The sequence below is a fragment of the Pteropus medius genome, unplaced genomic scaffold (genome assembly GCF_902729225.1).
Source record: "Pteropus medius unplaced genomic scaffold, Ma_sr-lr_union100, whole genome shotgun sequence".
Taxonomy (NCBI): Eukaryota; Metazoa; Chordata; class Mammalia; order Chiroptera; family Pteropodidae; genus Pteropus; species Pteropus medius.
The window spans coordinates 11,450,473-11,476,556 of NW_024349798.1; the positions used below are offsets into that span (position 1 = coordinate 11,450,473).

Below are 26,084 nucleotides of genomic sequence, written 5' to 3' on the forward strand. Positions count from 1 at the left end.
TCCAGACAGAGCATCTCCTCGCAAGTGGCTGGAAAAAGCAAAAGCAGTTGCAAGAGGTGACTTTCATATCATGTGATTCATCTTTTTCCCTTTAGGCAGATTCATCGACCAGCAGGTAATTGTCCCTGTTTGCTGCTGGCAACAATGACCTCTACCACCCTGTCCAAGGGGAGCTATTAAATGTTACTGGGTCTTTATAAAAGGACCAATGAATATTTAAGAAAAGAGAAACTATGGAGTCACAGATCACTTAGATTTTTACCTTGGTCCCTCAAAAGTTGGCTCGTAAGGGCAGGAGGGAACCTTCCATTAGGGCAAAATTTTTATCTGTTTTGCTCACCTGTAGCCCCAGTGACTAGAACAACACCTGACACAGAGCTGAAACTTTTTTTGATCCATGAATGACCTAGAACTTATAGAAGGCCACGAATCATGTTTTATGTGTACAGAATGAAGAGAAGAGACACTTGGAGTTTTTGCTTTGTTTTTCTATAACAACCAAAGTGTGTCAACATAAAATTATTTTTGAAATTCCAATAATATAAATCACTGGGCTTCAAACAAAACTCCCAAAAAAGTGTTCAAAGGGTTCCACAAAATAAGATATTTTATACTCCTCTAAAACAGAGGTTTAAAATGGCCTTATAACAAAGATGTCCACTGCTTTTATTTTTTTAATAATATTTTTAAAATAATATTTCATTTGATAAAAGGAGTTCTGCTGCTGAACCAACCGAGCGACCTTAAAAACTGTGGAACTGACGCAGTAAACCCAATATATTTTTCAGTGTCACTCACGGCCCTACCTTTTCTCCATCTATTTTATTCCTCAGCACTCTTTATTATAAATATGGCATATGTTGATTGTATAGCATGCTATAAAAGAAGAATGAAGGAAAATGATAGCAAAAGCAGATGAAGTCAAGAGAAGCTTAGAGGCACAAGGAGAGAGGGGGGCAGCGGAGAGACAATCAGCGGTGATTCTCAAAGTGGGATGGTGGGAGTTTGAAAAATCATACTCAAACACCATAATAAACATTTCCACTTAGAAAACACGAAAATACATTTGATTTTTGGAATATAAACTCCAAGAAGTAAAGCACAACATCTGGGCTATTAGAAATATGCAGAAGCCAGGGTGACTGGCAATCAAGGAGGTGCCCCCTGGAGAGGGCCTAACAGCACGTACAAGGCAAGAGACTTGCATGCTAAGCCAAGAAGAGCATAGGTTTAAAGGGTTGGGGTCACTGGGTACAGGAATACTGGCCTTCACTAGACCTGTAAGTCACTGACACTGTCAATAAAGTTAGAGATAAAAAAATACTTAAGAGAAGTAAACTCTCAGTGATGGGACTAAGGAAGTAACACTAAACAGAGCAGAAGCACAAGACTAGCAGGATACAGGTCAAAAGCTCAGAAATAGCCGATCTGAGGGTGGTCTACCAAAAGCTAATGAAATCAGGAACAAAGACAACAACAGAAAACTGAGGCTCTCTAGGTGAAAAGCCATCAGCTTCTCACTGTGACTTGATAAGAACTTCAAAATCCATTACATCAGCTAAGGAGAAAAGCATGTCACATTACTACTCTTGATAAATGGAGTCAATGAACAAGAATATCGCCCAATGGAAGCTTAACTTGAAAACCTGGGCCCATAGTTACAATTCAACAGAATTTCACCTAAGAAGGAAAACTAACAAGGCTGTCTCAAAACCTAAGAATATAAACAAAGAATTTCTAAATGTTAAACTCAAGAGCCCTCTCATGCATGGGTTCTTAATAGGGGCATGGGCTCTTAAGTGGGATTATGGGAACCCTCAATCTGCGTATAAAATCACGTGTACTTTCCTAGGGAGAGTGTCCATAGCTTTTATCCGATTCTCAAAGAAGTCTGTGACCTAAACAAGGTTAAGAACCGCTACACTAATATAAACGTGATTTCAAAATACTTACAAGTGATGTGTTGAAATGTCTATGTAAATACACACTTCCAGAGTGTACTAAGGATACCAGTTTCGCAAGATGTTTATTTGTGATAACCCCAAATCGTACTGTTCCTAGGTAATCTGAAACAGAAAATTTTCCTTTATTAAAGAAAAGGCCTATGCCTTAAAACAGCCACAAAACCCAGTGATCAAGTCTTGATGCACAAATTCCCCAGAGCAAAGCTCTTTTTGGTCACCTGGACCACACAGGAAAGGAAGAGGAGCTGAAGAAACCTCCTCCCAGCAGACCTCACATCTGCTCCTGAGTAACGTCTCTGACAGCACCTGCGTTGCTTTGTCCGCCTGTGCTGATCTGACCTCATCTCCTGGTCCCCTGGTCCCTCTCGCTCACTAGCCTCCTGGACGGTGCACTGTTATCTTCTCTGCCCCAACACCTTCTGTGGGTTGGTTCTTTTCTTAACATGTCTGACACCAGTTCACCCTCAATTCTCCAAAGAAACTTTCCTGAACAACTCACCAAGAAGTGGTCCTCAACTTGGGAGGACAAAGTCTGTAGGGAGAACTAGGCCTTCCCACTGTACTCTCACGACAATTCTATTTTTTTATACACTATTAACATCTGCATGGCTCCTTAGTGATTTTATTTTAGATTCTTTTTTCTGGTCCAACAACTACAAGTTCTGTAATTAGAAAACCTGTTTGTTGTTAGTGTTTCATAGTGAAAAGCTAAGCAAAATGAGCAGAGGATCACTACATGTTTGCTAAATGAACGAATCTGATTAAAGAACTCTGAAATAAACAGTAAAGTAAAAGCAAGAAAGCAGTTAAAAATGGGCAAATCACAAAAAAGGAAATGTTAAAGCCTAATAATTACATGAAAATACATTCAACCTTACTATTTCAGAGGAAAACAAATTGAAAGAAAATACCCCGATTGCCCAAAATTTGAGACAGGAAATATCAAGTATTGATGACCAATCGAGAAATGAGTACTGTGATACGATGCTGGCGGAAATGGCAGCCACTGGGGAGAGTGACGACACAGGGCATAGCCCCGCAGTGCTGCTTCTGATATCCACACATGTGCATTGAGAGTCACACATGAGGAGAGTCACCAAGAAATACTCCGCAGATGTTAAAACAAGGGGGCAGGGCTATCAATACAACGTGAATAGATTTAAAGACATATATGAATGAAAAAGCAAGCTGAGGAAAGATAAAGTGTACCCTTTATGTCAAAGAAACAAAAACAAAAACAAAAAAGCTCATACTTTTTTGGACAGCTAATTTTGAATAAAAATCCAATTAAAGAGGTAGTGAGAAACATGGGGGAAAAAAGCTCTCACTTATAAAACAATATATTTTTAGAAATGTATAAAGACTCTGAAAGGATAAGATTAGTTTATGTTGGGGGATGGATATCAAAGAGGACTTTATCTTTACGTGTGAAGCTTTATTCTCCCCAAAGAGTATATATGATGTAACATTTGTGTGATTAGAAATGGACTTGGATATTTAGTGTTAAAGGAGAGTGGATAAGATGTTGTGGGAAAAGGTACATTCTTTCTTATCCCCTTTCTGCTTTATTAGCAGACATGAAAAAAATATTAAACTTTAAATGTGACCAAGTTATACCCAAGTAGCTAAGATATAAAAATATCATGGTACTAAACACACGAAGTTTCTAGCTTACTCACACGAGCCCCACCTTCCGGCAGCAGCACCCTCTCTTTGTCAGAGAAGGAATGGCTGCCCAGGATGAAGTGGTAGTGACCCTGTCCCTACTGCCACGCTAGACTATCTTTAATACAGACATGATGAGTTTAAAATAGCACAGAACCAAAGAAACACAGGAAGAATAAACCAGAAACTACAGAGGTTGGTTGCTTATAGGAGCGTGGCAAAGATGGGCAAGAAAGAAGAATGGGAACTGAAGAACACGGATGAGGTGGCCTGACCCTCATTTGAGATCTTTTTGTACCAGACTCTTGTTTCACACCATTCACATGCTCAAAAACTAAACAAATCATTAAACCAGCCAAGATGTGGGGGACCTAACGTGGAATACAAACACTAGCAAATACACCTAACTATACCACGAATGTACCACAGCACAGTAAAGGGATAAAAGCTTGAGGTTTAGAAACTGAGTAACTGGAAAATGTATATTGACTGGATACTGTTAAACTAGGGACAGTGAGAGTCAGGATTCTCCTGGCAGAGAGAAAGAAGTTATATATTAAGAGGGGAAGACAAAAATGAATCCTGTGCTGCTAGATTAAAATCAGGAGTCAGTGTAAACTTATGAGCACTTTTAACACACACACACACCACACACACACACACACACACACACACACACACACACACACACACACACCAGAGCTTCTGACTGTATGCTGTATACATATGTATGGGTATAAACACACGTCTGTCCTAGCTCATCTGCTGAGAGGGCCTAGTGGTAATAACACCTGATACCTAGAGCACACCCAGCACCCAGGTCGTGGTTGCCAAATGACGTTCTCCACTAAAAGAAACCAGGGAGGGCTCCTTGGAGAAGAGGCTGATTCCAGAGCGGGGACAGGGAAAGTACAAGAAGCGCCTGGAGCATCTTGTGGTATCAGAAGTAAAGAAGTACTCATGGAAGGATGGGGACTTGTTCAAAGGACCTGAGGGCCAACCCAAGATGCTGCTAGTGGCCAAAGCTGGAACAATTTAGGCAACAAGTAAACAATAACCAGTATTCTTCAACTGTCAAGGTCATAAAAGACGAGGAAAGACTAAAGAACCGTCATAGGACAGAGATGAAGGAGAAAAAAAATAATTAAATGTGATACGGGATCCCAGATGAGATCCTGGAAAAGAAAAGACATTAGTGAAAACACTGGCAAAATTCAAGTAAGGTCTCCAGTTTTGTTAACAATGAACTAGTGTATAAATGTCGAATTCTTGGTTTAGACAAAAGCGGCCTAACAAATGGTTATAGACTATGTTAACATTTGGGGAGGCAGGGTGAAGGTAGGAAACTAGTCAACTCTCTGTTAGGCAACTTTTCTGCACATGTAAAATTTGTTCAAAATTTAAACAACAAAAAAAATTTATCTCTGTGGTTAGCGTTAAGGTTGTTTTTTGTTTGGGGCCTTTTGCATAACACTTTAATATCAGACTACTTTATTTCACTTAAAACCATTTGCCTTAAATTCAATTTTTAATATTAAAACTTTAGTTTAGTACACACATTCTGAGGCAAGAACTACCTCGGGGAGGCAAGATGCTAAATTTTTAAAAAATGGTATAATGTAGAAGTTCAGATCCCCAAGCTGTCAGAAGAAAAAGCAGGTCCCAAGACAGGATATGAACTGGTAGAATCAACAGACACCACTCTGCAGGAGGGGGCTGAATCTTGGTGGACAGCCATAGCTACAAAGAGAAGAGAAGGAAAAGCGGCCAGTAAGGAAATTCACTCAATAGGCTGCCAAAGTCACCAACATGGTTTACTGAAGCAGAGAAATAAGAAGTGACAGCTTGACCCAAAAGTTGAAAGAGGTCATTCAAAAACTTGTTTAATTAATAAGAATGGATAGCCTGCCTACAGAGAACACATTCTAACATGCCCAAACATATTACAATTTCAAAACTTTATTTTCTACAAACAGAAAAACTGACAAAAATCACACATCTACTGAAGTCCCTGCATATGCTGGAAATCTTACTGGAAGAAGCAGCTTAAATTTGCTGTCTCATATGTACGAAGAGTAACTGAATTAGCAGAGGACGCTCACAGTATAAGAATGACACAAGAAAACAATACTTCTCATCTCCCTATCCAGGACATTTTGTTAGGCAAGGTGCCATGACTTTCTACAATAGGGGTCTACATTATACATAAAATTGAATAATTTTGATCTATAAGTAATAAAACTTCAATATTTAAGGACTCTAAATTTGTTGAATAATTAAAAATCAATGCGGAATAATGCTTTCTCCTCTCCCACAAAAAAGGTCCAGCAATGGCATGATCCTATTCAATTAGTCGAAAATAATAAAATAAAATTTCAATAAACTCAGTTAGCCAAGTAACTGGCCAGTTTACAGTCTCTATTAAGCATCCAGTGAAAGGTGTCAGAGAGACCACTGCAAAATACAAGGAGATCTTGAAAGAACATCTGGGTACGAATAGTTAGTTACTGAGTGGTTACGTGCAGCTAGTCGTGTAAGGCAAGGTGACCACAGCATGGAGACTGGCTTGCCTGCCACTTGCTACCAAAAGTGCTGAGCCCTTGGTCACACGTTCCTCAGCTACAAGGCAGCTCACTTGGCACACAGCCACCACACAGGCCCACTGAATTAGGTCTCCCATGGGACGTGGGGCAAAGGGAACCGACACTAGCAGGCTGATTCGCTGTTGGTGTGCTTTGAGTAATAAACGGCCTTGCTTTGATCTATTAAACTTTACCTGCTTTGGCGCTTATGCAGGTTTATCCCTTATTATCTTTTATGAGGTTGGGGTTCTTCCCTGCCACTAACGGAATGCTCCAGACCCTCTTCCCACACTCCCCTAGGTAGAGCTTCCACTGATCTTCTTCTGCCTTCCATGTACCACTGTCACCATTTACCTCGTGGTAACAACCAAGGATGTATGGAGAACGGCAGGATCTGAGTTTCCATCTGGTTTCCACTCAGATTCATCTGGCTCACTTGCAATCTCTCTGGTTTGCATTAAGGTTTCTTTGTTTTTGGACTTTTGTGTAACATTTCAATACCAGACTATTTTGCTTAAAACCATTTGCCTTAAACTGTTTTTAATATCAAACTTCAGTTTAGTATTAGGGTAAAAGCACATGATTTCTGAGGTAAGAACTACCTCGGTGAGGCAAGATGTTAAAATTCTCAAACATTCCAGGAAGAATAAGAATAGTTTCTTCTATTAGGAAAGAGAATAGATTTTTAATTGTGCTTTAAAATTAATAATAAAGGGTCCTGCCAGAAGCAAACTTGACAACTCACACTTTCTACCTAACAGGCTACCAGAAGCACACTCTGAAACGTCAACACAAGGATACACATGCAGGAGACTGAGTATGTTACAAACAAGTGACTTTGCCCTGGACACCTGGATAATGAGGGCTGTGTCCAGAGCTGCACTGTCCTGTTTGGTAGCCACTAGCTACATGTGGCTAGTAAGCACTCAAAATATGAGCAACTGAGAGATTAAATTTCTAACTTTATTTTATTTTAATTTTAAAGTGATATTCAACATATGGTCATTGAAAAACTTTTAAGTATGTTTAAAACAACTTGGGTATGTAAATCACTTTAACTGCAAATTTTATGAAATCTAAATATAGAATATTTCCAATGAAAATTTATTATCTGGATTGAGATGTGCTGCTAAGTATAAAAGTATAAAAACTTGGTTATTAAAAAAATGTAAAATATCTCAATAGTTTTCTTACTGATTACATGTCAAAATGATAATAATTTGAATACTCTGGCTTAAACGAAATATATTAAATTAGTTTCATTTATTTCCTCTTAAATTTTAATGCAGCCACTAGAAAAATTTAAAATTCCTACACGATTCATACTATATTTCTATTGGACTATGCCAGGGTGGAAATGATGAAAATGCAGGATTCAATGAACTCAGGAAAAAAATTAGCCTGAGATAATATATCCAACAGCCAGTAAGTCTTAATAATGAACAATTATCTGAGAAGGATACATAAAACCATGTTTCTTGAATTTACTTCAGGAAAACTCCTCCAACAGCAGAGAATGATAATTTTTAAGAACATGCCACCCTCCCTCCTTCAGAAAGGAAAGGTGCATCTCCAGTTCTGGTGACTCTAGGTATAAAGTGCTGAGCTTCTGAAATGAATTCTTCTTTCTCAGACGCCCAGAGTAAACAGTGCTTGCCGTACTACGAAGTTAGGGACCTGAAGACACACTGGAAGAGTGAACGAGATGCCCAAGCTGAACAACGCAGAGATTTTTAAATCAGGACTGGCCATCTGCTCCCCAGGAGACTTCTGTGTGAGCTAATCTCTCAGAGATCATTGAACAAAATGGAATATCAGGTCAAGAAAAATCCTCATAAAGATAACTGCTGACAAATAAATCATGATACACTTCGAAACTAAATACCACTGCATTAGGTCACATGGCTTTCTATCATCATGGCGAGGAAGTCATCTATTTCTTGGGAGAATTTCTCTCACCTCTTTTCTCTGGGAAGTCGTGACATTCCAAAGGAAACCTATACTGTGCCACTTTCCCTTTCAGGCTGGAAAGAGCCCTCATTTTACTCTATACCCTGCCATTTTTATTAACTTCTGCTTTCCCATTCTTTCCAAGGTTTTGGACAAGGAAGAAAAAAGAAAATGATAGGATCATATGAAACGGGTAACCACCACCACTCCAATGTTACTTAGCCTTTACAAAAATGACTCAATCATTCACTGAATGATGATGTCACACATTTCCAATGATAAATACATTCATCAAAATGAAAAAGCCTTCAAAGAAGAGATTACAGAAATGTTTGTTTTTAATGTATGAACTACAGCTCTTACTTGCATTTTCCCCCCAGAAATGTGACTTTGAGATCTGTATATCTTCAGAATTCTTAATATAAAGCACAAAGCCATCATCTAGAAAAAAATCTGGCATTTGGGCACCACACATGAAATATGCACATTCGGTGCTTGCCAAGATACTGTTAAACCCTAAGTAAACATGTACTCCTTAGCTGTGATTTTTTTCTCTTTCTTGGGAGTTAGGGAGGAGGGGAAGAAATGCAGTTCCAAATACATTATCTAAGAAGAACGTAAACTATAGAGATAAATATGCACTGTCACATATACTAACATGACAGTAAACTAAACACCCTCACATCAGCCATTCCCATTTAACCAAAGCACAATATTAAAATGATCAATTCAAATACGTCCCCTGAATGTATTTCAATTAAATCCCTTTATTTTTTTTAACACCCTGGGGAAGGAAGGACTTCATAAAAGAAACATATGTGCTTAGAAACCCCTCCGACACCCTCTTTTAGGCCGCTCTTTAGGATCCATCACAGGAGCCACATGTTCTTTTTTTTTTCCCCTAAAAACAACCCTTCACAAATATAAAAACAATTCTTAGCTCCCAGACCCACAAAAGCAGGCCGACAGCCAATGCAGTTTTCAAGATGAAGAGTCCTAGAGAAGCAACGTGGGCAAGGCTCCCTTATCATACACTTGGGAACCTAAAGACCAGTGAGAAGGGGTGACTGGGTGGGCCTTGGTCACACAGGACACCTGCCACTAAAATGACTTGTCAGGACAGTCAGTCCCTGCCTAGGGGAACTGAAGTCCAAGGGAAAATTAGAAAATAATGCTAGTTGCTAAGTAGGAGGCATAGCCAACTAGTGCAGTAGGAGTTCTAAGGGGGGCCAGTGCTGTGCAAATCTCCATCTGATGTCTGTAATGTACCACAAAGTTAGTAGCTTAAAACAATATAAACTCATCCCACGGTTCTGGAGGTTCGGAAGTCCAAGATGGGCCTCACTGGGCTAACGGCAGGGTGAGGCACATTCAGCTGGGCACATTCCTTCTGGGGGCTCTAGGGAGAACCCATTTCCTTGCCTTTTCCAGCTTCTAGAGGCTGCCTGCGTTTCTCGTCTTGTAGCTCCCACCCATTTTCAAAGCCAGCAATGGCTGGACAAGTCTTTCTCATGTCTCATCACTCTCTACCCCTCCATTACACTTTTAAGCATCCTTCTAATTACAGAGGGCCCACTCAGACAGTCCAGGATAAGCTCCCTTTCTCCAGATCAGGCGACTAGCAACCCAATTCCATTTGCAACCTCCATTCCCCCTTCCTATGTAATGTAACATAGTCGCAAGTTCTGGTGATCAGAATGTGGACATTTTGGGGAGACATTATTCTGCCTACCACAGTCACCCTGAGTCAGCAGGCAACCTCCTCAGAGCCTCTGTTTCCTAACACTGAGCTCATAACAGTTCCAGCTTCAAAGAGCGGCAGTGAAGACTGATCATCCAGGTAAAGTGCTTGGCTCATGGAAAGGCTCAGTCCAGCATTGGCTTATCATGCTCAACTTTACATAAAAAGTCATCAAGTAAGAGACCAGAACTGGGTTTGTCTGCACTGAGTTGTTTCACTATAAGCTTGTGACTTTATTATAAAAGGTGATCCCTGAGAATTCTTCAAGATTTCAGTGGTTTTGGTTCTTTGTCTAGGAGTCTTACTGTAGCTTCAAAACCAGTAAAAACAAACACACAAAAAAACAAACAGAAAGCCTTGAAGAAATAGAATCCAAACACATGTACCCTAAAACAGGACAACAGAAAGGTGGACACTATCACAACACAATCAGAAAGTGAAGATGGTGCAATTTTCCAGCTACATGGGTTCAAGGAATCAAAATAGCTAAAAACCACTAAATTTGGTTCTGAGCTTCCCGCACACCTTTCACTTTCCCCATCCCTTCTATCTTCCATCCTCTAGTTCCTCACACACTTACCTGAAGACTGACCCCTCATTCTCTGGGAAACCTTCCCCATCCCCAGCACTAGCTCCTTGGAGCAGTCTTCCCTGATCTGATCCAAGCACCTGGCCATCACGCTCCTACAAAGCCTGTCACAGACCCGTCACCTCACTTACACTGTGCACAAGCCTACCTGCTAGCCATTCTACCTGGTGGCACTACTGATGTTGAGGAACAAGCTATATTTATCTTTACAGCTGTAGCACATCACATAGTGGATCCTCAAACATTTGTTGAATTAGTAACTCATGCTTTTGAATCTAAAAGTGTGAGGAGGTCCATTTTTTGGCCTTAGTTCTTAGCTAGCAGCAGTTACAAGGCTTAAGAAGTAAGTCATAATGGGAATAAAAGTATCTCCTATGAAATATGATGACATCCTTGCTAACATAATAGCAACATATTAAAAAGGCAGTTTTAGGTATGGGAATAAAAAGTGTGAAATTCATAATATGTTTATTCTAATGTGTTTCAATCAGTATTCAGGAGGCCTGAGAATGCAAGCAGATAGTCAGAAAAAGATTTCCCTCTATGAGTGAGTATAACGACAACGAATGAGATTATCCGAGAAAAGCAAGTGATCCTAGAACCTGCTTAACTCGTGGGCAATTGTTAAAGCCAATGCCTGGTCCAAACTCCCAAGAGTTAGACCCAGGAACCCAAGAAAACAAAGCAAACTCTGCGTCACCCTTGCCTAAGAAGTCAGTCCCTTGTTCTTTCAATGCCTTTAAGAACATCACCTACAGAGTAAGGGTACTTCAGACCTCTTGATGTTGTATAAAATTCCACAATCTAACAGGTGCTCCAAAAAAGCTTTATTTATGAATAAGAATATGGAGGAAGTTGCTTTTATGTGTCCTGACTCAGATCTACCAGCAAATCACAGCACCATCAGATGCCACCTGGTGGAGTAGAGGGACCCTACACTAGAATTATAAGTTTTTCCTCTAATAAATTTATCTTAAAAAAAATTCATTACAACAGTATTTTCCAAAGGGTATTTTTCCTTGGAAAACTAATGCCACAAGGTTCCCCTGGCAATTAAGTTTAGGAATTCCTAAAGGTGGTAGAAGGGAGTGGAAATACTTTTAATGAATAGTTTAGTGTATTTTCAAGGTGACAGTTAAGAATCACATGACTTTCAATTCAATTAATTAGGATTTTAATGTCAGGGGACAACGGAATGCCAGTGGGGCAGGCAGGGGCTCCACCCAGGCCTGCTGTGATCGATTCCTACATACTGGTCTATGGGACCTGAAAGGCCAGGCGCAAGGGGAAGTGGTGGTGGTGGGCGGGGATCCCAACTGACTTAGCTTCCCACTGCTACTATCGTCGTGCTCACTTGAGCAATTTCAAGGTAAAGTGTCCTTTAGTAGTCATTCGTTCAACCTTTCAGCTACAACAGTGACATGGAATGTTACAGAGTTGCAGGAATAAAATAACAAAACCTTGGCCTCAAGGCACTCAATAAATATCTGAACAAAACAGCTCCTGCTCCGGTGGGAGAGAGATGCAGTCAGTTCTACAGTGAGGACACCATGAAGCAGATATGGAATGGTACAGGAAAAGGGAGGGGGAAAACCCATGTCCGCTGTTCCATCAAGTTACATAATATGTGGTGTAGATGCTTTTTAAGAAAACAGACATAATACTTAAAGTGCTTTCTTTCAGGCAGGTGGCTTTCTAATTAAGCTCCTACAGACTTTAAGACTATTACTTTATTCTCACCCAAAGTATTTCGCACATGATGTGACCTGGTAAAACAGGTCTCCACCCTCCCTAATTTTACAGATAATCTCAAACACAGAAAAGTCAAATATTTTGTTTGTTCAAGTTTACAGATTCCGTCAAGGGCAGACAAAGGATAAGGACCAGACACTGCTGCTCCCAGGCCACACTGCTGCCTGCCCCAGACAGCACTGCATCCCTTTTGTAGGGTGAATGAAAAAGAGTTATCAAATTTTCTCTTTTAAAAAAGTCACTGCATCATAGCAAAATATAACAACTTCTTACCAGAACACACTTTTATAGCAAATAATGAAATAATAAGATGGAAAAAAAAATCAAGTAAGCAACCTAAAAATACTGACCCTTCTACCAAATTTTCTTTAGGCAAAAAAAAAGCAGCCTGTCTGCAAGATCAAATGAGATAATGTTCAAAGAGGAATAGGCTTCGCAGTCTGCGAAGAGTGAAGTCCTAGAGACTAGGTTCCCTAGGGATCTCCAACCATACAGACTGCTGACCCACAATTACTCATCCAGCACTTTGACATGATGAAACAGTACTGAAGGATGTATAAGATCTATTATTAAAAATTAAAAGGAAGGTTTAAATAAATGAATAATCATGTTGTGATCCTAGAAAGGGAAGCTGAATGTTAGGAATAGGTCGTTTACCTCTAAGTCAATTTACATATTTAATACAATTCCAACCAAAATCCAACCAAATCATGGATGCATATAAAAGGGTAGTTCATAGAACACGTGAACTAGAGGAAGCAGAGTCCAGACTTTACCAGGTAATAACTTAAAAGGAAGAAATGATATTATATTTACTCATACAAAATGAGGGATCTCGACCAGGAGAAAACACAGAAATACATCCAATTACATGTAATAAAATATTTTGTGATAAAGCAGGAATCATCAAGATGAGCGTAAAAAGCAGCATTATTCTGTAAATGTTGTAACTGATTAGCCAATAAGAAGGGGGAACAAATCAATTGAGTTCTGTATTTTAAGCCAAAGTAAATTCAAGTTGCATAAAGTGTTAAATAATTTTTAAATTTTAAAAGAAAGTGGACCAGTGATCAGATTTTTAGAAAAAGAATTTTTTAATTAAGAAAAAGAACCACAGATTTAACTACATGAAAATATAGAACTGCTACATTAAAAAAAAAAAAATCATAAAAGTAAACCAGCTAGGAAATAATAAACAGAAATATAACGAATAGTTACTGTCCATCCCACCTAATAGGCGGGCCTCCATAAACTGACAAATTAACACCAAGACTGAGATCAACAGTTAAAGAGTATAGGTAATTGAGATGAAAGGAAATAGTTAAAACAAAAAAGAGAAAGTAGTTAATGTTAAGTGCCGAAGTGGTAAGTGAACTTTCTCTAATTTTCTTTATTATAATATGTAAGAATATCAAACATTAGATATATAGTCTTAAGGTGACTATATATCTAGAGACCAGATCTTACAACTAAACGGTGGAATTCTTGAGGGTAGGAATGAATCCCCTTCACACCCCCAGCACCTTGGCATAAAGCTTCATATATGGTACATTTGTAGACTGATGGCCAGCTAGCTTCAAGGAACAAATGTCAAGAGGGTGTCCTGGCTATTCCCAAGACAATTTAAAAAAAAAAATCATTAAGGCAACAGAAAGACGTATGTGTTCTATAAATGCCTGTGGTTTGTTGAACCAGGACATCTGCTTTTTACCACAACAGTCTAAATACTTCTTCAGTTAAGCTCTCTATAACCAAATGTTATGTGTGTCGAATGTTTATGAGGCCTCGATTTGTATACACAATCTAAACACAACACTGATCTAGAATTTACACTCCAAACAGTACCATTAAAAAAGAAGTGTGCATATTTTTCTTATTGAACATCTGCTATCAATAAGTAAAAATACCATTTGACTTCAGGGTAGGAGAAATAAAAGAGGAAAAAAAACCCAGATGCTCTGGGCATGATTTATTTTAGGAAATCCTTCACAGTGCACATATTATGAAAAATCATCATTCCAAACTTTTCTTTTTCTTCTAAAAATGGTTCATTAAGCTTAAGTGAGAGCTTATCCACAAAAATGATGTGAAAATGACTAGAATGAATCTCATTTCTTCCAAAGTTCATATGCAACAGGATTTTACAAGACCCAACTAGACTCACAAGACAGAAAAGAAATGTAGTAAAGTTAAATCAGGCTAGATTTATTCCAGAAAGAAATTTCGCATACTCATTGATCAAAATTAGTGATCTGACCAGAGGTTTGTTTTGTACCTTCAAGTAGTTTTTACCCATTTATCATCTCCCTGTGCTTAAAAAAAGAAAAGAAAAAATGGGGAAAATTTTGTACTTCGAAATATTTTTCCAAAAAGAAGCAGTATTTTGGAAACCTCTGAATGAAAAAAGTAATTTAAGATGAATCATTAGCACATAATATAAACTAACTAGATAATAAAACATCCTTCCATGACCTTGAAATATCCTCTTCAACTCAAGAACTTTAATGCTACCATCACTTTAGTGAATGACTCTAGGTTTCCCTTTACATATATATTATCTTCGGTTGAGAGTTTCTTCGAAGGGCTTTAGTTCTCTAAGAAGATTTCTGAATATTTGCTTCTTAAGCTTATTTAAGTTGGTAGTATTTTGCTTTTGAATTTCAAACTTTGACTCACTAAGTCTTCTTAGTCACCTGAAGATGTGCAGCTCAAAGTCTTTCAAGTGGACAGAAGACATACTTATGTGACAGCTTGATTTCCTCTCCCAATGTCCTCTGGATGAATACAGTAGATTCTCTATGCATAAAACCTTAAGATAATGTATATATTAAAATGGCCAGTCATATAACTGTTTGATATAATATATCAAACATATAATAAATAGTACACTACTGTAACACCAAAAAAATAATAATCTAATATTCAGTAATGGAAAAATGGTTACATACTTTTGGTTGATCTACTGGGGAAAAATGAAATGGCCATCAATCTGATCACTCACTTGACAAATAGTGTGAATGAACCCCTGCTATGTACCAGACAATGGAAAAAGAATGCTAAACTGAACGTACATGGTCCCTAACCTCAAAATCTCACAGTCTGGGGAAGAAGACAGACATAAAACAAATCATCCCAGAACTATATACATAAATACAAACTATGTTAAGTGCTAAAAAGAAAACAATGGGGTGCCCAACTGAGATTGAGGAAGATTGTGGAAGGGATATTTGAGGGGATCCTGAAGGATGAATAGAGGTTTGACAAGAGGGAAGCACATTTCAGGCAGCAGGACTAGCACATGTAAAGGCCCTAGTGTAAGGAAAAAGGGGCAAGAGTGAATACCAGTTAAGTGTCCCCTGGTCTAGTCCAGGGTGGGGGAAGGGGCCTGGACCAGAGAAGTAACAAAGGAGATGGAGACAAGTGAGCAGATGAAAGTATATCCCACAGAGAAATGACAGGAGGTTATGACTGATAAAAAGAAAGAACGTGGAGCAACATGAAAAAATGGGCAGGATACAATGCTTAATTTAGAAGGGAGGACCTCAAATAATATATAATTTGGCTAAAGTAAAAAAATACATATGGATTTGAGAATAGTGAAACTGGCAATAGGCTTATACTAATGTGACATGACATTTATACTTACAAAAATACTTCTTAATGGAAATGTATTCCTAAGTTATGGTACATCCGACTGCCAATATAGCCATTAAAAACTCTGACCAAAATATTTACATATGTAAAAAAAAGAGATTGTGATATAATAAATTTTAAAATGCAAAACATATCACTGCAGACAAACTATGATCAAGCTACATTTTTAAACAGCTAAATGTTTTAGAGATTAAATTTGAAAGAGCACAGTATTTTCTGGGTGCCAATAGAACATAAAATAATGTAAGTATAAGTATTTAATATAAATACAGAGGAAAGGAATCAAGAAAATGAAAATATATAATCATAAAGATAACATATGCAAAAGAAGATATCAATACATACATACATTCCTGTTAAAGTGCTAATGTCTTAATATAAATAATTTTTACCTTTCTTTAATGAATGTAATGCTGAGGTGAAGAAGGTCAAATAACCAGGAGGCTGGGGTGAGCCACTGAACTCAAAGTACCCGAGTACTCCAGGCTGCAGAAACAAGAGCAGAATTGGGTGACTGAGGTATCACTGGTCATTGTGTAATGTACTATTTTAAAACAAGACATGCCATTATAATCTGACAACTGCAATTTGTTGCATTTCATCGTCTAAAAAAGCTTAACCACATGAAAAAAGTTGGGGATTAGGGTTGACCTTTCTCTCCATTTAGACACCAAACAGGGTAAGGAATGAGTTGGCAGCAGCTTTTACAGGGGCAATTAATTCAGAGCTGGAACTTCCTTCCCTCTCTCTAAGTAGGTCTTTCCACTCTCTGCTGACAGTTCTCCTAGGTCCCTGGTTTGAAACCTCACCAGCAAGTACTCACTCGCTTTTGTTTAGCAACTCTAGGCAAGCTACATCAATAGTATCTTTGTAGCCTTTCTTAGATTTCTCCCTCAAATGCTTCCCCTCACTCCAAACACACCTTCACACTTCCTGGAAATCAGGTTAAATCTGATTGGCTCCACTTGTGTTCAAGGTCATCCTTCAAATGGTTCTTTCCTCTCCCCACACCCAGAACCCAGCATTCCACAATGGCAACCCTCTTCTCTTGTCAGGGCAGTCTACAGAGGGCCCACTTCTTACCCTCTTGCTCCTCCACCCACAAACATTTCCACCTGCTCATTCCACTTCTCTAAGCTCAGCACAGAATGCCTTCCTATTCTGCCAAACCAATGAATTGTCCCCTTCCAGATACACTCTGCCTTCCTGTTCAGAATTTCTTCCATCTTTGAAGGCCCTGTGGCAATCATTCTGTCCTGTTCTGTTCTGTAATAATAGTATCTGTCTTAAGAGTCAAACAGATCCCTGAGGAAAGAATGTTGAGCTTGGAGTCAGAAGATCTAAGCTCAAATCCGACAGCTGAATGACCTCGGGTGAACCCTTCAATGAGAAGCCTGTTCCTTATCTGGCGAATGGGACCATGCAAGATGGGACTGCTGAGAAGAATAAGCTTGGTGAACTATAAAGTACTAGGCGAATGTAAAGACTCCTTTCTAGAGCTAAAGCACATGACACCATGCACTTAATAAGTAACCGTGGAGCTGACTGATCATTGGGACAAAATCAGATCTAAAAGGTACGGTAGAAATTTAATCTGTTGGTAAAGTTTAAAATAAATTGTATATAAAAAAAGAAATTTCTGATCTATAGCAGAACATACTATCTTTCAAATCTAAATCACTTATTCTCATAAGATTCAATTTTAAACAAATCATTTGGTTTTCATTTTGGTGGAAACTGAGATCGTCAGAATGTTGAATCCTAACATGTAAGAAAATCCAGCAAATAACATGTAAGAAAATCCAGCAAATAACCATCTTCTCAAACAACTGAGGAAATCAGAAAGCAAAGTTACTGAAAACAGGATTTTCTTTTACTAAAACTCCTTCAAAATGTTTTAACAAGCCAATCCAGAATTGGCTCAAAGGAAAATTTCATAGTGTTCGGGTTAAGGTTTCAAACCAGGCTGTGATGGTGTAACAAGCCTTCCTATCAAGAACAAAGGAAGACAAAATCGTCAGACATTCTAGTCACTTAATTAATGTTGGACACAAGATTACAAAAATAGAAAGAAAATAGTCACTTAGGTTTCTCTATATTCTGACCAATCTCCCAAACAAAAACCAAATGGAATAAATTCATGTAAGTATTGATAAATGTTTCATGGCTAAAAATTAAATGAGGTGAATTTCAGATCTCTTCTCATATCATGTTATTCTCAGTGGCTTCACAGAAGTAGACATATGGCCCCAAAACACATATCTATATGTATATATATGTTTGCTTATATATGTGCACACATGTACACACATTAATGGAAATGAAAAACTCTGAATTCTGAGTCATTAAGGGAAACCCTAATTAAACCTTTAAAAATGAACAAAGTTTGGACCATGAGCAGGGGTCCTTTGTGTACATTTCTGCAGTATAAGGGTTTACTTTTGTCAATGGCATCACTGCCAGTTTCCCAAGGGGCTACACAGCTTGGACGAAGAAGCCTCTCTTTCTACAGAAGATCTGGTATTGAACTTTTCAAGTAGTTTGACCAAAGAAATTCCACAAACACTATAAAACAAATAAACTCATAAGCAAAATTATTTTCACTTTTTATTCCCAAAAAGATTGTAAGATTCAAAAAATATATGATGATTAAAGGCTGTGAACCAGCTATTTTAAAACACAGTAAAACAGGAAAAGTTTATTTTAAGAGCTATTTTTCAAATATTCACAATACTATGACATTCTGTATTAAATTTTGAAAACTGGCATGTTTGAGAATGTAACTTAAAATTACTATTTCAAAATGATAAAAAGGAAATAAAGTAAAGTGATAGTTATCTGTTTATTTCTATTACAAATTATCATTTAAAAGTTACTACTAAACTCCCTCTGGTTGGTTACGCTTTAGGTAAAACAAATTTCGCAACCATTTCCCCAGAGTGTCAGTGTCTCTCCAGCAGAAGCTGTATTTGGGAAATGATTATATATTTCAGTGTCCTGCACAGTACTTTCTTAAATCTGGAAAAAGGGGAGTTTGGGGAACCAAACACACGCATGTTCACATACACAGACCTTTCTAGGTCTAAGCCTCTTGTTCGCTCAGCTGCAAACAAACTCAGGGGCTGGTTCAAAGCACAACTCTAACCGAGCCTCCAACGCTGTTGAGGCTCTCTTTCAGGTGAGCCGCAGAGACACTGGGTTGACACTGGGTTACGGTCTGCATGCAAGTCCTGCTGGTGCATGGCTTGTCCCTCCTCACTTTGCTGCTCATCATGTGTAAGGATTCTTCGACCCCAGGTTCCCACTGCAGTTTTTCTGTTAGTCCGCTCCCCGAGGCTTAAACAGCCACCAGGTGGACAGTCGGAGGAACTCAACTGCAGACATGAATTTTGGGAAGACACGACTCAAGCCCTGAGCCTTGTTGATTTACCTCCCTGTCTGTTACCTAGCTCCACGTTGTAACCCCATGAAACAGAGGCACTCTCTTGTGCATTACTACATTTTCAGCTCGAGACTGCCTAGGACAGAGCAGGCACAAGAGAACAAGAGAAACATTTGTTACTGAATGAATGGGGATAAAAGATAAATAAGACAAACCTCCTTTATCAAGTTCACAATTTAGCAAAGAACCTAACATAATGAGTGCCAGATTATAAACTGACCCAGTTTGTGTATCTTTAATTCCATTCCATGATGTACAGTATATTCTGTACCTATTATAATGAAAACAGGCTACTTATAGGAGGCCAGCAATCCTCATTGGCATAAATATTTATTTCTTAAGTGAATACCATTTGCAGTGTGACACAAATTTCAGCAGATGGTTTACACACCCTCTAGTGGCTGTAAGAATAGTTACTTCAGTATGTTTTTATTCAATGGCAATTGAAGTATTTTTGCTCTCATGTTAACTCACACCTAGAAATTTTAAAACCATTTCAGTCACGGTGCTATAATTGACAGAAAACAGTATCTGCTTATTTGTTCAGCATTCAGAGTAGTCTTTTACTAACAGCAGGTGCCAGGAATTCTACTAGGTTTTTCTTCAAAAGGCTCAGGTTTTCTGTCACCTATTAATTGACGCCCTGCTTCCCACTGCAAAAGATTCTCAAGCCTTTTCCCATCCACCATAAATTGAAAACAATCTGGTTTATCAAAACTGGTAAGAATAAATAAATGGATGGATGCTAAATCACTGCTCTTAAATGGATATATTATAAAAATTCATAAAAGATTTAGAAACTATTCTGGCTGCACATACAAGATAAAAGTTCTAAATAATACTGTTGGCATTTGGGTAGATTATAAGGTACAAACCAGATGATTCTGTCATGTGCTTTAAAAAATCAAAAAGAAAGCATTCTTGATCTAGAAGCTACTAATATCTAAGCCGAATGATGCCTAAAAAAATACCAAAATTAGAAGAGCCATAAAACTGGTGACTTTGAAAGAGACATGACCACTACTCAATCCTATTCCCTTTCCAATTAACTTAATGTCCACTACAATAAAAATGACAATGGGATATGTTTGCCTACTTGTCCATAAGTCATAAATGACATTTTTCTGTCTGTACCTTAAACAGGCAGAAAGAACCTCAAGGAAGAGGGATTCTACAACTGGAGTAAATAAAGGAAAATTTCTTAACGTGGTTTGCAACGGGATGAATTAAAGTTCTTAGTCTCCTTCTGTAGTGTGCACTGGCTGGTTCACTTCAGTTTTTAGCTATATTCATTTATAAAGTCGCCATGATTTTAGTGCATATCTGGAAAGAAAATTCTAGGCTCCACCCTGCCTCAATGTCACAATTATCGTACAGAGAACACTCTCAGTTCTGAAGAATAGATGCTAATAACCCAATTAACAGGAAATGATAAAACTCGGCTGCTTTAAAACAGTAAGTCAAAAACTATGCCCCATCATTTATCACAATTTATTCTTAAAACCATTGCTAAAAATGAAGGAAAAAAGTTAGAGTCAAATTAAGAAGCCAACAAAATTTTTCTATCATGAAAGAGAAAAAATTTTAAATGACACTGAATAGTTAAATATTCAAAGTTTTAACCTCTTGATACATAGTGAAATTTCAGCTCAGAGACCTTACTTAAACATTTCTTTGTGTATAGGAAGAATTTGGGGAGCCAGAAGACCCGGGTTACGGTCGTCTCTACTTAGGGTAAATCATACCCTACTGTACCTTATCTTCTTAATCTGTGCAAAGGATCTACAATTTCCATCTACCTCACAGGGCTGTTGAGAGGACCAGAAGAAGTAAAAGCACTTGGAAACTGGAGGGCACTTGCCGATGCATAGTTTACTCAATGTTTTTGCTAGTATCGCTAAAGTACTTTGGAATTTATAGTCAAGTATTTATAATATTCATCTTTTGTCTTTCTACAATGGTCAGCAAATTAAAGGCAAAATTGTTTTCCTAATAATTGCATATTTTACAAATATAAAACTATAGTTAATAATTAGCAATTTGGGTACATTTGAGATATTTAAGTTAAATAAAATATTTTCCACTGATTACAAACTTCTACTTTTCTAGGTAATTCGATATCATCTGAAACAAGCTTTTGAAAAGATTCATCTGTAGGACGTAGGAAAAGGTACAATTAGAGCCCTCCTCTCCATAAAGAACAATATAAACATATAAGAATAGAATTCAGTATACATATAATAAAAGCTTATGTCAATACAGAAACTTGTTCATTTCAAGATATCATTACTTCCCAATAAACACCAACTGTATAATTTTAGATGGTCCAAACTATTTACAAATACTGGAGTAGAGACAAATAAACTGATAATTAACCAATATTTTTTTAATGAGGGGGAAATTATCAAACGCACTCCTATAAGATATTACAAACACATCTAGGGACATAAGCAAAAACAATGCCATTCTAACAAACCTCAGAAGTGCCACAAAAATGTTAAAACAATTATTTCGGTCCAATTTTGGTATACGAGAATTTAACATACTTGATATTGAAATCCATATTTATAAAAAAATATAAATGAAAAAATAAGACTTTTGATCAAAACAAGTATTGTTCTCAGTAAGATTTCTTGAAATCAGCAACATCCTTAACGTACTTAGGATCATGCTTTTTGGGGGGAGGGGTAATGGACGAATGATTTGAATAAAAAGCTGAGTACTGAGGACAGCTCTACTGATGACAATATAACTCACTCCTAGCTCTAGTTCCCTACAGATAACACTCCAGAATTTTCTAGTGAAGGCACTGCTTAATTTTAATCTTCTCTCTACTGCCACTGTAAAAAGCAGATAAACTTGCAACAATTAGATTGTGGCATTCTGTGTGCTACATGAAAAAAAAAGATATATTTGTACCGACATCGGTGAAGCATCCTGAGGCCTTATTTGCGGAAACAATAATTTAGAGCAGTGGTTCTCAACTGGAGTGACTCTGCTCTCCCTAAAGAACATTTGGCAATGCCTGGACATTTTTGGTTGTCGCAACTAAGAGGGAGACGGGGTGCTACTGGCACCTAGTAGGTGGAGGCCAAAGATGTTGTTAAACATCCTGCAAAAGCACAGGGCAGTCTCTCACAAAGAATTATCTGACTCCAAATGTTAATAATGCTGAGGGTGAGAAATCTCAATTTAGAGGAATGTCTAAAAGTATACTATTCTCTAGAGCAGGGCCTCCTTTAACTTTCCTGTTTATTCGACTGTCAAAACCATGACAGTGGTTTTATCTCTGGATCTGGAATGCTGTCTACATGTTCTGTTGTAGAGTGTGTATATGAAACGGGCATCACAAACATACCATATTTGGTATGTTTCACAAGAGAAATGGTTTCACAAGAGTCATCCTGGGCTTTGACTTTTGAGTTCTGTCACAATTAAACTGATCTCTTGCCAACCAGAAGATTTCATCTCAGTGAGAAAAAGCCCAGGGAAAAATGATACTCACACAATAAAAGCTATCTACAGCTTTTGGGACGAAGGTCTTTTAAATGCCGACAAGCTATACAAGGGTCCCATCTTGGCAGCACTCTGTTGCTTCTGTTCAAAGGCCGTCTAATCACTGCTGTATATCATTCTAATTAAGTGGGCTGGGCTGCCAAAAACAACTTTGAGTAGTATCACTGGCAGATCAGTGAGTCTGATGTGAACGCAATGTTAAACTGGGAGCATAATCCCTAAAAGCACGGCTGAAAAGCAGGTTCAAAGAAAAAAGAGGCTAAATAAAAGGACTCATCCTTCCTGCTCGGTCATGAACATGCACTTGTCTCTCTCCTGCAGATATAACTAGAAAAAACACTTTGGACAGCTTAGAGGCAAGAAATAAAAAAGGATTAGAAAGAGCTCCGATACAGATGTTCAAAGTCACTGTCTCCAAAAAAAAAACTTTCCCAACCAAAAACTGATGAACCTTCTTCTGTCTGTCTCTTTCCAACCTCTCAAACCTCACCGAAGACAAAACAGGACAGATTATCTGAGCCAACACTTACTTTTAGAGTTGAGAAATCTGTGTAAAACTCAGAGATCAGAGACTTGCTAATGTCAGGGCTAAAACTGAGGCCTCTAGAAACCCAGCTAAGTCCTTCGCCTTACCATATGACCTCTGCTAAGAATTGGTTCAGAATTCTCTGGATACAAATCTCTGATCCAGACAAAAACAAAAATGAAGCCGCCTCTCAGTGCTCTCATTAGACTCAACGATCAGAACTGCTTCCACACTCTTTTTTGGAAGGGTAAACACATACTGCATGGTTATCTGTTGATTGCTCACATCTCCTCTCCCAATCTCCTCTCTACTTTTTAGAAGAAATTGAAATTTTAAAGAAAAAAACCGAGAGTAACAATCAAAACTGGGCAAAACTACAAAAGTCTCAACAGAACATAACTGAAGGAAGACCTCGTGCCTTTGCAGGTCATTTTTTATCATCTTAATTACAAAACAAATAATTTTTTATCTAAATAGGGAATTCTGGCAGGCATTTTGCACATTTTAAGTTCTCGCAATAGTAATAAATACTCAGGATTTTTCCACTGTTTTCATTTATTGGGACTACATCCTACATATTTTCATGTCTTATCTCATTTAATCCATTTTACAGATGAGAAAATACAGGCTGAAAGGGGTTAAGTAACTAGCCAAGGCCACACAGCTAAGTGGCAGAGCTGAGTTTGGACTCAAGTCTGTCCAAATCCTGATTCTTTACCATTTCGCTGTACAACTGCCAGTGATTCTGCCTGCCATCTACTGCAAATTTACATGAAAACCCATTTATCACACAATTACTGCACCTAAGAGTTAAAAGGAGTCTCAAGAAGACCCTGTTCCAGGCCCCTGATGCCTGGCAGGTGAGTGACGTGCCTCAAATCAGAGACCTAGTTAGTGCTTCCAAAGGGACTAGGCCCAGGTGCCCTGCCTCCCAGCGTAGCTCCTGCCTATCAGCCTGCCCAGGCAAAACGGGAGACAAGCCCATGAGGGGCATGGAAATCCACCCTTTATCCACAGAAAGGTAAGATAGCATTTACTCTAATGCCCATCTGAGAACTACAAGCAGAAGAACTAGATGTTAACACTGCTGCTTGGGGAACCTGCTCATAGTTAACACATCAACAGTATTTCTAACATGATTGAAAAAGCTGTAAATGATATTCTAGCGAAAGAAATTCATATCCAATCTATATAAATTCATAGTGCAAAAATTCAACCCAGTCGCAATTACTAAATTCTCAATTAGTCAGGTCTGGATTCATATTTTTATCTCTATCAGGTACTTGTGGTCTTGATTTGTTGTCTCTAAGTATCCTTTTTACTTGTTGTTAGTTCCCTGGTGGTCTAGTGGCTAGGATTCAGCATGTTCACTTGTATCCAAGTATGATTTTACACTTGCTCCAATAAATTTTTTTGTGGAACTATTTTTATAATTTATTGAGATTATTTTAAGCTTTATACTGGCCTCTCAATAAAAAATTGTCCTGAATACACATTGAAGATTCTATAAAAATAATTTATCGAGGGTTGAAGGTGGCCCTGGGAAAGCAGCAAAGAACCATGTTAAGGAACTTACTGTTAAGACCTTCGATAGTTATGACTTAATAAAATAGAAAGGAACGTATTTCTAGTTTTGTTTTCTCTTTAAAGGCCAAAATAAAACTGACAAGAAAAACTGACAGATCTCTCACCAGTAAGATGCCATAAAGTGTCGAAGAAAATTTTTAAGAATTCGCAGCTCTATCTAAATTGTAAGTTACTTTTTATATACTCTAAGTTAATTGTGTGAAAAACTGAAAGTTAGTTGAAAATTCCTAAATCAAAAAGACAAGGTTTTGCAAGTATTCTATTCCCTTAAAACTTGCTTGGCCAAATCATCCCTAAAATCAAGTATCTCAAAAAGCATTTAATTGGGGCTTACCTATAATATGATCTTTTAATTGTTGCAAATCAGGAGGTATAAACAATCCTTCTAATACAAACAATTCAATACAACCCAGTGAAGCCTTGGGAACGGGAGGAGATATGAAAGACAGGTACCTCGTAGTTTGAGAGAAAATCTAGTAACTCTGATTGAGATGGGATGTACAGAAGTGGTTTCATCACCCGGCGGACAAACTTCTCAATGTAAACAGCACTCATGGGGCCTTTGTATTCGATTGGTCCAAAACTAGTACCAAAAAATAAAAATAAAAAATAAAAATAATTCACCATGCATTAAACCTGTAATGTATAACTAAAATCATCAACACCACAAAATGAAAATGTCCTGCTTTAGGATCCTGACTGGTGCATAGGTAAGCAGCCTTGTCTCAGGAGGTGACCCAAGGGCCAATTAAGAAGCATTTTATGTAAGGAGAGGGTATAAGCAGCCATCACAAGTAGTCTCTGAAAAAAGAATTCCCACAGTATTTCCTTAAAAAACAAAAATAGAAAGGTAACCTTGGAAACTAAACAAATGCTAAAGGATTCCAGGATCCGAACTACATGATTCAATGCCGGGGACAGACTTTCCTTTTCGTGTCACTCTGAAATAAGGGACGAGGTGAGCAGCTGGCCTTCGGTCTACTAAAATGGAGTTATTATCTATTCCCATACTTACACAATGGGTCACTAAGTGAACCTTAAACCTATTTAAAGCTTTATTGCAACAACAAAAAATTATGTGACAGTACCAAGTCAGGGGCCTGTATAAACGATTTC

General features: G+C 38.0%; 1 protein-coding gene across 4 annotated transcripts in view; it reads right to left on the reverse strand.

Annotated features, from left to right (window-relative positions):
* Positions 1 to 26,084, reverse strand: part of TXNDC11 (thioredoxin domain containing 11) — a 55,445-nt gene that overhangs the window by 16,897 nt on the left and 12,464 nt on the right. The window contains exons 4-6 of one of the 4 annotated variants that reach the window (XM_039885349.1): positions 25,422 to 25,551; positions 16,290 to 16,383; positions 1,954 to 2,066 (exon numbers count right to left, since the gene is read on the reverse strand). In XM_039885349.1, the coding sequence (XP_039741283.1) occupies positions 1,954 to 2,066; positions 16,290 to 16,383; positions 25,422 to 25,551 (337 nt within the window). The remainder of the gene's footprint in view (positions 1 to 1,953; positions 2,067 to 16,289; positions 16,384 to 25,421; positions 25,552 to 26,084) is intronic. The other 3 variants (XM_039885350.1, XM_039885351.1, XM_039885352.1) reach the window with 3 other exon arrangements.